The sequence below is a fragment of the Rhinolophus ferrumequinum genome, chromosome 15 (genome assembly GCF_004115265.2).
Source record: "Rhinolophus ferrumequinum isolate MPI-CBG mRhiFer1 chromosome 15, mRhiFer1_v1.p, whole genome shotgun sequence".
NCBI lineage: Eukaryota > Metazoa > Chordata > Mammalia > Chiroptera > Rhinolophidae > Rhinolophus > Rhinolophus ferrumequinum.
In genome coordinates, this window is record NC_046298.1 from 5,249,226 (window position 1) to 5,261,316 (window position 12,091).

Sequence of the window (12,091 nt, forward strand, 5' to 3'; positions counted from 1 at the left end):
GATGAAAGTGTTTTATTATTCCAGGAAGCCTGAGTTTGTGGGTGAGAGTTCTGGGGGCCTCTCTGAAACTCTCTGAAGTGTCTGGATTTTGCTGAAATCCCCTGCCCGAACCCTGCTGAAGGCTTAGCAGGATCGTCTCCTCTCTCCCAGCCCTGGGCCTGCCCCAGGCTCTTTGGGAAAGGGTGGGTGCTACTGGAAGCAAGGGTGGTGGATGGGGAAGTCTGCAGGGGACACACCTGCCTCGCACCAGCAGATGGCTGAGACAGGAGGAAAAAGGTGTGACAATGAGTCACCCTTGCTTCTCTGGGAAACCACCTTTCAGGACCGCTGCCTACTGCAGCCCCTGCCCGTACCTGTCACACTGCTTAGCAAAACAACACGACCTCTTTTCCATGGGCTGGGCTGGTACAAAATGAAGTCGCAGGAGCCGTGGCATATGCTCCCGAGCTCGGACAGCACAGATTGCGTCTGCAGGGCTGCCTCCTGCCTCCTGCAGAGACGTCCCCAAAGCGTTTGTCTAGGTGTCTCTGTCCCCCACACTTCCCCCACCAGACCTGGGCCTCAGGGCACTGTCCTGTCCTCATGTCCTGCCCTCTTTTTCAGCCTCCTTTGTCTTCCCTTCTAGGCTGGGGAATAACCACATCACTGCCGTGGGAGCCCAGGTGCTGGCCCAGGGGCTCAGGGCCAACGCCTCCCTACAATTCCTGGGGTAGGTTGGATTTTGGGGCCCGAGGCCGCATGGAGGGATTGGGGGCTTATGGGGATTTAGGGGCAGGGGAAACTCTTCAGCCAGAATGCCCCAGGGGCAGCACAGGCTCCTGTGGGGAGGGCGAGGCAGGGAGAGAGTGGGTGGCCCTTGGGTGCCTCATCACTGGCTTTTCACTTGATAAACAGGAAGTTCAGGATGCTAGGGTGGGGGGAGGGCAGTGCCCACGATTCGGGGGCAGGAAGCCCGACGGTCCTCGCAGGTCCTAGGGCTCTGGTTCTCACCTCTGTCTGTACCTTGGAACCACTTGGGAGTTTCTGAAGAACACCATTGCCTGGCCCCAGCCCAGACTCATGAAATGACATATCTAGCGCCCAGGAATCAGTAATTTTAAAAAGCTCCCCAGAGGATGTGCAGCCCGGTGAGGACCTAGGAAAGACAGGAAGTGGGGACAGCTGACCCCTGGACCTGGATGGGAGGGGCTTCACCAGGTCCTTCAGAGCCCTTGCTGGCTGGGGGGCCATGCCAGTCTTGCCAGGGAGGGGAGAGGAGTCAGTCACAGGCCAGGAGGGCCCCAGGGCCCCAGAGTGGGGCTTCCTGTTTGCTGGGCAGAGCGACAGGCGACAGGCGCCCCCCCCACCCCTACCCCCCACTAGGTTGCATCGTGCTCTCCCCTGCAGCCCTGCTCCTGCCCTGTCCTGCCTGGTGGCAACTGGGTGCATTTGACAAGAACTGGGGGTTTTAGAGCTCAAGACTGTAGGAAGAGAGAATAACCTTAGGGCCCCAGTGTCCCAACCCATCTCACAGGCAGCAACTTGCCCACAGTTTGAGCCAGAAGTGCAACTGTGTTTTCGGAGGTACCAGCACCTCTTCTAAGCTGTGCTATAAGCAGCAGAGTCTGGAACAAGGGTGGTCAGAGCCCCACTAAGCTCTTTCCTGTTTGAGGTCACATCTGGCACATCTGGGGTATTTATGTTTCAACACACGTTTATTCAGGCACCTGCCTGGGCCAGACCCTGTGCTACAATCCCCACTCCCCCCCCCCCCACTATCATACGATACAAACTATTCTGTAACTTGCACTTTTTCTCAACAACGTGTTATAGGCATCTTTTTACCTCATGTGACCTCATTTCTTAAAGTACAGCTGCTTTGTATTCCACTGGTTGGATGTCGTCGTAATCTAATAGTTTACTGGTTTCACGTGGGCGCACACTGAGGTGGTTTCCAGGGTTTTTGTCACTGCAGTGTCCTATGCCCCAGGGCATACAGCCAGAGCTCAGTAAATATTTACCTAATGAATCAAAGTGTGTGAACATCCTAGTTCAGCTGTCTTTGCTCACTTGTGCACGTACATGTCCAGGCTAACTTCCCGTGTGTCAAATAGCCGGGTCATAAGGGGTGAGGTGGGCTCCACCTTTGCAAAAGGGTGTTTCCGAATTACAAGGAGTCTGAGGAGAATGGCCCAGGAGGTGCAGCAGGTAGGCCCCATAAAGACACGGGAATATGAAGAAGGAGCATGAGATAAAGAGCTGGCTCGTGGAAGGGGAGTTAGACTTGTTCTGGGTGGTTCCACAGGGTGGTTAAGGACTTGTGGGTGCAGTGACCAAAAGGCAGATCTGATCTAAATGTCACAATCATGTGAATTGCCGTTGGGAGTGAGTTCCCTGTCCCCAAGGGTACGTGATGGGGGGGGTTGCTTTTGTTGTTCTGTAAGTCTGATTTAAAGCAGCTGAAAAATTTGAGTGACGTTTGGCCATCCCTCCAAAAAGATGGAGGCAGGTCCACTCAGTGGGGACCTAGGAGCCCCACTGAGACCTTTCTGGGGTTGGGGGTTCCTGCCCCTCTGGCTGGGGCCATAGAGAGGAGGGGCATTGCATGCGCACATCTAGAACACATAGCAGGTACTCACTGATACTATCTGTTGGCCTTTTCAGGTTCTGGGGCAACAAGGTGGGTGACAAGGGGGCCCAGGCCTTGGCCGAAGCCTTGGGTGATCACCAGAGCTTGAGGTGGCTCAGGTAAGCGTCAGTGTCAGTCCTGTGGTTGTCATGGGGGAGCTGGTCTGAGGAGGAAGGAGCCTGGGCCAGTTTTGAAGGTCTTTGAACTTCATTTTTATCCCCCTTTGTTAGGCAGTGGGATGAGAAAGAAAGACTATTGGATTTGGAGTTAGGACACTTAAGTATTTCTGGGTGACTTGGGAGATGTCGCTTCTTCTCTCAAGGGTCTTTATTCCCTGTCTGTAAGTTGAAGATCCTGGGCTGGATCAAATACATTTTATCTCAAGGACCAACTCTAATCCATTAATAGTGACTGCCCAGGACACCACGTTGGGAAGGATTCTAAGGCTGCCTTGGGCTTGATGGAAAAGAGCCCGGTAATCAATTGGTGATGTCTGAAAGGGATCCGACAAGGCAGTGGGGCTGCGTGTGCCATGCGTTCTTGCCTTCGTGGTTCGTTTTTCTGAGGTCCCTCCCTGCTCTGACACGTTTTTGTTCTTTGGTTCTATCCAGCCTGGTGGGGAACAACATTGGCAGTGTGGGTGCTCAAGCCTTAGCATTGATGTTGGAAAAGAATGTGGCACTGGAAGAACTCTGGTGAGTCTGGGGGAGTCCCTGCTCTGGGGAGACAGATAACAGCCTTTCTTCATGCCCTGACTTCATCCATGGAAGCAGTTGTGTGGATATGACAAAGATGTATGATTGAGTGATTGGGTCATTGTGTTTGCCTTGAAATGTCCTGGGTGGGATGAAGTTTATAGAGCCTGGCATATAGGTGCTCCTTCCTTCTTTTTATTTGTTTACTGCCTCCATGTGGCCTAGTGGTTGAGAACACAGACTCTGGAAACGCCTGGGCTGGGCTTCACTGCGATCTTAGGCACGTTCAATAACAATCTGAATCTCAGGTTTCTTCCATATAAAATTAGAGTATGGATGCTTCTATCTATAAAACACTTTTGTAAGAGTTAAATGAGGTAATTCCTGGAAAGAGCTTCATATGTTTCAGTGCTTCATAAATGTTACATTGTAACATTAGTGACAATATTGCTACTTCTACTGCGGCTGCTATTATAATGACTACTGGTTAACTATGACCGAAAGTCCTGCTGCTAATGTTTTCTCCTTTCAGAGTGAAAGGGAGTGCCTCAGGACACTCCATGGTAGAGTCAGGGTCACCTTGGAAAGTGGAGTGGAGTTTGGCGGAAGTGAAAAGATGAACCATGAGTCCTACTTACTCGTACACTGTTGACCTCAAACTGATTCCAAGTTTCCTGTCCTTTAGATGCCACCAGTCTGTCTTCTTATGACATGTTCTGGGCAGTTCCAGATTACATCTGGAAGATAAAATGCTGATTTTTCCAGGAAGCAGAAGGGCACTGAAGCCTCTGAGCATTGTCACAAGATGGATCTGGTGGATGGACCTTGGCTGTTGGTGGGGCTCAGTGGCTCTGCCAGTGTACCACTGATTATGTCCTGATTGGGTTTTACCACTTGGAAGTTCTCGTTAGAGGAGTGACTGCCTCCCTGTGAGTGTATCAGTTATGACCACATTAGGCTGCAAGTTGAGGGAAAAACCTCCATCGGCCGTGGCTTAAACCACTGTCAAGGATGTATTTTTCATGTACGAGCATTCTGGAGCTAGGCAGCATAGGCTGGTATGGTGGCTACACGAAGCCAGCAGGGGTTGGGACTCCCTCTGTTTCATCACATCCTCAGTCGGTGGCTTCTTCCTGATGGTTGGTTGCCTCAGGACCACAAGATGGCTGCAGAACCCTCAGTGTTACGTCTGTATTCCAGGATTCAGTCTGAATATCCGGGAAGGGCAAAAGGCACAGGCCAGCTGTGTCTCTCCCCTTGAGAGAGCATTTCTAGAAGCCCCATCTCTCTAATTCCCGTATGTGTTCACGGCCAGGTGGGTGTCTCTTGGCCAACCGTAGCTGCAGTGCAGGGCGTCATTTCTTCACCAAGCACATGGCTGCCTCCAGATGAAATTAGGCTTCCACGGATAAGAAAGAAAGGGAACATGGATATTGAGTTACCAGGACATGAGGGAACTTCTTAAAGAGCTTTGAGGCGAATTCTCTCCCCCAAATGTCTCTGGAATGGAGACCCTCACACCCTGCCTTCTCTGTTCTTCCTTTATTTGTAAATGTGGATTTTCAGCTGTTGGATTTACTGAATGGGGGCATGTGGTTCATCTTACCGACATCATCGTCCGTGATAAATGTTACCGTATCAACTCGGTCTTCTTTCTTGTTCTTGCCAGCCTGGAGGAGAACCATCTCCAGGATGAAGGTGTGTGTTCCCTCGCTGAAGGACTTAAGAGAAATTCAAGTTTGAAAGTCCTGAAGTAAGGAGCCAGTAAGCAGGAGCTGGGACAGCACTGACAGCGTGGGGGGCGGTGTTTCTGAAGCAGAGACCTGGGCAGCTTCCCAGCCTGGCTAATTCACACGGGGTAGCCCGGCAGAAAACGGCTGGGATTGTCGGGTTTCCTCCAAATGCAGACGGGGGTTGCAGTGCAAGTTGTGTACTTGGGAGGTGGTCCCGGCAAACACGGGTGAGCGGGCAGTGAGGTGAGGCGAGGAAGGCAAGGGAACCCATAAAGGCGGTATCACCACGCCAGTTATCACTGAGGACAACAGGGCCCAATCGTGCTGCTGCGAGACAGGGAGCATTTACCCACTATCTGCCTGTCCTTCGTAGCTTGAAGTGTGCTTGTGGGGATACGAATTTTCTGGCACTTCCGCCTTGCCCCGAACACGGCACAGCGTACTCCCAGGGTCAGTAGCAAGGTCTCAGGCAGAGAGTGGAGGTCTTCCCAGCAAGCAGCCCTCAGAGTTAGTGGTGAAAGCTGAGATAATATGGGTGGCTTGCTGACAGCATCTTCTGTGGGGCTTACAGGAAGTGACCCATCCCATCTCCAGGGACCATCTCTGGCTCAGGCAAGAGAACTTCTGATGGTCGTCTTCAGTGGTTCCGCTTGTGTTATGCAGGCAGGCATGCTTGCTTTATTTGTGTGTGCATCCATCCGTATATTTGTCATCCATCCATCCATCCATCCATCCATCCATCCATCCACCATCCATCCATCCACACTTCCATCCACCACCCACCCTTCTATCCACCACCCACCCACCATCCATCCATCCATACAGCAATGCATCCATCCATCCACCAATCCATCCATGCATGCATGCATCCATCCATCCATCCATCCATCCACACACTCACCAATCCATCCATCCATCCATCTATCCACCACCACCGTCCACCATCCACCATCCATCCATCCATCCATCCATCCATCCACCCACCAATCCATCCATCCATCCATCTATCCATCCATGTATGTATGTACTGAAACAAGAAATGTTTCAATACATTTCTTGAGGCACCCCCTCTGTGCCAGGCACTGTTTAAGGCACTGAGGACAGAGTGATGAACAGGACAGGGTGGGCCCCTACTCACATAACTCTTAGCTTCTAATGGGAGAGACAGATAATGAACAAGTAAACAAATAACAAGATCACTTCTGTGAGTTAATACGGGGCTCTAAAGTGAATTTGAGAGGGAGATACAACAGGAGAAACTGGAGAGGGTGAGGTTGCCGCTTTCTGAGAAGGTGGCATCTGAGTTGGAACCCGAATAACAAGAAGGTCCCTGCTGAGGTCTCTGGTTGTCAGAATGACGAGTGCAAAGGCCATACAGCAGAAACAAGCTTGATGGCTTTGAGGACAGAGGAGGGCCTGTGCGATGACTGGACTGGAGTGGTGTGTGGAGTGGGACAGAGGGTAGGGGAACGGGCCACGGACTCCTCAGAGCCATTGGGAGGATTTGGGATTTTATTCTAAGGGCACTGAGAAGCCTTTGGAGAGTTCCAATGAGGACAGAAATGTGATCTGATTTACATCATAGAACGATCACGTTTGCTGCTCTGTGTAGAAGAGACGGGAAGGTGTGAGATGGAAGCAGGGAGACCAGTCAGGAGGCTCCCATGGTCTTCCAGGTGAGAGATGAGGGAGATTTGGATCAGGCCGAGGGCAGTGGAGAAAGCTGGTGAGGGGGGCGAGAACTGGAGGGCAAGGGATCCGGGGACCCCTGGCGGTGGACTCGGTAGGCAGCGGCCCATGCCGCTGGAGAGGGATGGTGGACGTGAGCAGGGCCCGGCTAGCGGCCATCACAGGCTTGTGTCGGCGCTCTCTGGGACTGGTGCCACAGCAGCCATGGCGCCAAATGATGCCAGGCCATCACCAGATGGTTCCTTTTATGAGAGGAGGGTGGCATCTTCCTTGGCAAACATGGCCCGAGGAAAACACTCGCTTCAGAGACAGGCAGACAGCTGCCTCTGGGAGAGTGCCTGCTTTGCTGCCAGCCTGCCTTCCACTCTGGCACCACTTGTGTGTGCTGCTTTGCAGGGCCTAGGCAGTTGCCAAATGTTTGGGGGAAACACTTCCACTCGTCACGTGGGCCAGAGTGGGCTGGGAAGCTCTGGTGACGCTGCAATTTGTCTGAGCTGGGACACCAGGCTTTGCACACAGGGGAGCCTTTGGCGATAGCTTATTATTGACCAGGTGTGGATGTGGTAAATTTGTCCTTCCTCATTGTCACAGACTTACCCCAGTGGACCCCAAGGGGTGCCAGGCAATGGCAGCAGGGGTTGTCCCAGGCTGCCGTGGCAAGAGTTATAATTCAGCATCACTGAACTGTATCACCCCCCACCCACTGTTTCACCACACAAAAGATGCCTACATCCTTCTTTTAACCAAGTGCCGAGTGTTCAGGATCTGGAAGCTGACAGCCTGGGTTTGAACCCCAGCTCCACCATTACCGGCTGTTGCTCCTTGGATGAGTGCCTCAGTTGTCCCAAGTGTAAATGGGGATAACGATTGAACATTAAATGGGATAATGAGGGGTCCCTCCCGAGCATGCACTGAGATGGTAATGACCTGGCACTTGTAAGCTCCACCAATATTGGCTGTTACTATTTTTTCTTTCTTTAAAAAATTCTTTTTCATTTTTTCCTAGTTTTTTGTTTCATTAAACAATTATTTTCTTCTTGGCTGTTATTATTAATAGTATTGCCTTGGGGTCAGCTTCTGAGGAATTCTGGAAGTTGTGAAGGAGGTGGAAGGCACCTAGTGGAGATTATCTAGAAGGCCAAGTACGAGCAAAGCAGCAGCATGGGGGGCACATTGCTCTTCCGTCGATCTCCCTGACATTGTACCATGTTCCCTGCCCATTCCCACTCTCAAGTTTTCTCTAGTCCATGTCCCTACGCGCCCCAAGGCCCTCGCAGGTGAAAATGTTACTTGCTGTTCATTGCTTGTTTCCTATCAGGTAAGCATGGTGCCACGTCGGTTAGGATAAACCATTGTTTGTTTAATCCTTATCTCCATGAGGTGGGTAGTCTTTTAGGTCCATTTTACAGATGAGGAAATTGGGACTAATTTGCTTGAGATCAAAAAGGCAGTGGTGTAAGTTGGATTTGGACCCAGGAAGTCTGCCATTAAAATGCACATCTTTAACTACCATGTTCTAGCACCTTCTGAGGGAGTAGCTACTTAATTAGGTCAATGAATCTGGTGACCTGAAGAGAGAGGGGTGCATTTCACTTTAGGTATTGTGCTTTTGCTGATGAGCTCATTGGGAATCTCAACAGGAGAGAGACATGGCAAGGGGACGGGTGGGCTTCAGGAGGCCGGCCAACTCCAAAAGCCTCCTTTAATTGGTCTGGCCCAGGAGGAGATCTGGGCATCCTTGAAGCTCACCATTCTATTTTCCTCTCCAGGCTGTCCAACAACTGCGTCACCTACCTTGGAGCAGAAGCCCTCCTGCAGGCCCTAGCAAGGAATGACACCATCCTGGAAGTCTGGTAAGGCCCCTGGGCAGGTCACTTTACCTCTCTGAGCCCCAGTTTTCTAATCTGTAAAATGGGGCGATGGGAGAGAGGAACTTGAGAATTTCTAAGATCCCTTTTGGCTCTGACATTCAGTGGCATTCTGCATGTGACAGATCTAGTTCTTTCTCTGGGAAAGATGTCTTCACGTCTCTGAGCAGGGACCAATCCTTTTTTTAAAATCACGAGTATTCATTCAGAAACCTCTCTGTTCTAGGCAATGGTGTAGGAACGGCGGGTTGGTTGAAGAGTGAAACAGAGAAAAGAACTCAGCTCCTGTCCTTCTGGGCATTGCAGCTGCTGTCACAGGTGCCGGCTGACGGGTTAGACCCTGTGTAGCTCTGGGGGGAAGTCACACAGGGTGGGAACTGTTGCACAGTCTACCCAAGACCTTATATTTAAAAACCATATTCCTCCATGTATTTGAAAAAAACCATTGAGTCACCACTTCGAAAGTTTATCCTCCTTCTTTCCTGGGATGTCTTTATCACTCAGAGAGGACGTAGAAAGGTTTGCCCTGGTTTAACATGTTGTGAAGGAAGCCACTACGTATGTTTCAGGCGCGGAGCTAGAAGCCAGTACAGATAGAAGTTCCTCGACTTACGATGGGATTAAGTCCTGATAAGCCCGTCATAAGTTGGAAACGTGCATTTAATACACTTAACCTATCGAATATCATAGCTGAGCCTTGCCTACCGTAAACGTGCTCAGAACGCATACATTAGCCTACAGCGGGCACAACCGTCCCGGGGTTAGAAGAGCGTTATCATACTGCATAGTGCTAGCCCAGGAAAAGACAAAATCCAAATTATGGTTTCTGCTGAGTGCATGTCGCTTTTGCACCATTGTAGAGTTGAAAAATCGTGTCGAACCATTGCAAGTTGGGGTCCATCTGTATTTTAAAGCTAGGAGGTTTCTCCCATAAAAAAATCTGTATTTCAGGGTTTTCTCAAAAAAGCTGGCAGCTCTGGACCCCCATTGAAAATGCCCCTAATTAAGTGGAGTAGAGAGGAAGGACTGACCCCATTCTGCGGGGCAGACCGGCCCTGGCTGGCTGGTCCCTGCCGAGCCTGTTGTCCAGGACCAGGCCCCTGGGGCTGCTATATATATTACTGCCTTATCCCTGGGAGCTTGTGGCTCTGCTTTAAATATGCAGACTTGTCCCTCCGTCACAAAACCTATCAAGGCAGCAGTAACCATAGATATCGAATGATGAAGTTAAAAATAAAGACTTGGAAAAATCTGCCCTGTGATGGAAACATTTTCTGCTATATGATTGTGTAATACCCGTTTCCTGGGAGGTCCTTGGGTCCTGGACACAGCGTGAGTTGTTTTTTTTTTTTTCAAACTATTGAACAGTCCTAAGAAATGTCACCTTCAGTGTCTGGGGGGAGCCAGCCAGCATCAGGTTGGTATTTTAAATGTTCTGATGTTATTTGCTGCCTGTTGGTGGCGCTTGGGGCGGGCCATCAGGACTTGCTCACTGCATTCCTGACAGATTCTGCTGTTGCCTGAAAAAGAATCTCCAGTCTTGGGGAGTTGGCAGGCTGGCTGGGTGCTGTGTGGACTCCCCGTGCAGAGTCACCGAGCCCTGTTTCATCATGCACAGTGATTCATGAGCCCTCCTGGCTGACCGAGGCTGGAGCCAGCATAGACTTCCCTCCCAGGGGAGCTACAGGCCATCCGGCTGTAGCTTTAGAATGTGGCGGCTGCCCCTTGGAAAGCACTGCTATGGTTCCGTCCTCACTCCAGCCTCTCTTCGTTTTATCCCCTTAAAGGCTCCGAGGAAACACTTTCTCTCCCGAGGAAATTGAGAAGCTCAGCCACAGGGACACCAGACTCTTGCTTTGATGTCTCCAGGCCAGCGTGCTCTCTGTTTGTGAGCAGGACGTGGGTTTGGACCCCAGAAGCTGGATAACCTGTAGCAGCGGCCCGTCCTGCCCGAGCCCCGTCCTGCCCAGGGCACACTCAGTAGGTCACCTTGGTTCTGGCACAGGGAGGAGCATTCAGTGCCCTTGGAAACTTCTGAAGTTTCCAAGGCCTACTTCTGCCATCAAGTTCTTCCCTCGGTTCAATCCATGGGCTGTAGAAAAGGAGCAGCCCCTCTATGTCAGGGGGCCGGCCTGCAGCTGAGGTGACGTGTCAGTGGGGCCCACGAAGATTGCTGAGTGCCTGTTGGTGTAGAGACCTGAATCCACGTGAAAGGCCTCTTCCCACTCCTCTCACAATGAGAGGGGGTGAACAGGAAGAAACCTTCTGCCCCGTTTCAACCATCCAGGCTGTTCCCACACTTGGTTCCTCTGTTCCTCCTGGCACTTCCTCTGTGGGTGAGGATTGGGAATATCCGAATATCCGTGTTCTCAGCTTTAACTCTTCTTCTGAAGCTACCCTCTGCCTGCTCCCCAGGGTGGGAGGGCCTACAATTTACCCTGTTCTCCTTTCTGGTACTGAAGACAATATTAGGAGGACACACGTGACAGCCATTTAGTCCCTGAGATAGTCTAGATTCGCCCGACAAACATGACCACCGACAGCTGGGATCACACGTGGACTGTTACATCCAGTGAAGTCAATTACTCTTCAGTTAAGCCTCTGGAAACAGCTCCCCATCCAAATGCAGCTTTTAAAAATTAATCTGCAGCAGAATTTTGAATGGCCCTGCCAGGTTTCTGGTTGGTGCCCGTGAACTGGACTCTGACAGCAGATTTCCAATATATTCATAAGAGACGGTTCCGTTTGTGTGTGTGTGTGTGTGTGCGCCAGAATGCTTTAGGATATAAAGTTATGGATCAAAAGTTTACAGGGGCAAAATCAAAGGCCCTTCCTTATAAGGCAAATGTTTTTCTGGATTTGTCAAAAGGATGCACGTTGTAGCCTTTGTAAACTGTCAGGGCTGTGCACGTGGTATTATTTTCAACATTATTATTTGTGAAAACTGGTTAATATTTATAAACTGCTTTGTTTTATTCTCCTAAGTTTATATTTATATAAAGAAAACACCATGACCCTACATTTTATGCTGTAAATGATCTCAGAGGAGAAAACTGTTGAGTCACCAAAGCTATCCTTGTTGTGACCAAGCATTTTTTAGTGTTCCTGCAACTTGTCAAATATTAAAGCATGATTTTCTACTGGAAGGGGGAAAATGATGTTTTTGACCAGATAATGTATTGTTTAAGGCAAAAGCAATTCTTCGAAATAGGCTTGCCATCAAAACAGATTTGGCTTTGGCTTGGAAGAGTCTAACCCAGCGTGCTGTTCCAAGCTGTGTGGGAACCTCACAGCACTGGCCGAAAGGCCACTGCAAATGAGAAAGGCCCTTGGGTCCCCCTCGGTTCCCTCTAAGTGGCTCCAGGAGTCTTTTCACAGGAGAAGGATGGAGAAGATTTGGGAACAGCTTTCCTCAGGCAGCAGCCTCCTGGGTAGGCCTCGTTCAAATAATTCTTATCTGCATTTAATGAGCAAGGGCTCAGGTGGCTGCTTACCAAA

At 50.5% G+C, this 12,091-nt stretch overlaps 1 protein-coding gene across 2 annotated transcripts in view; it reads left to right on the forward strand.

Moving 5' to 3' along the window:
- NOD2 (nucleotide binding oligomerization domain containing 2) overlaps window positions 1-11,715 on the forward strand; it is a 34,228-nt gene extending 22,513 nt beyond the window's left edge. For both annotated transcript variants that reach the window (XM_033129561.1, XM_033129562.1), the window contains 6 exons: window positions 626-709; window positions 2,644-2,727; window positions 3,220-3,303; window positions 4,973-5,056; window positions 8,495-8,578; window positions 10,381-11,715. In XM_033129561.1, coding sequence (XP_032985452.1) covers window positions 626-709; window positions 2,644-2,727; window positions 3,220-3,303; window positions 4,973-5,056; window positions 8,495-8,578; window positions 10,381-10,453 — 493 coding nt within the window. In that variant the 3' untranslated portion in view covers window positions 10,454-11,715. The remainder of the gene's footprint in view (window positions 1-625; window positions 710-2,643; window positions 2,728-3,219; window positions 3,304-4,972; window positions 5,057-8,494; window positions 8,579-10,380) is intronic.
- The last annotated feature ends 376 nt before the right edge of the window (window positions 11,716-12,091 follow it).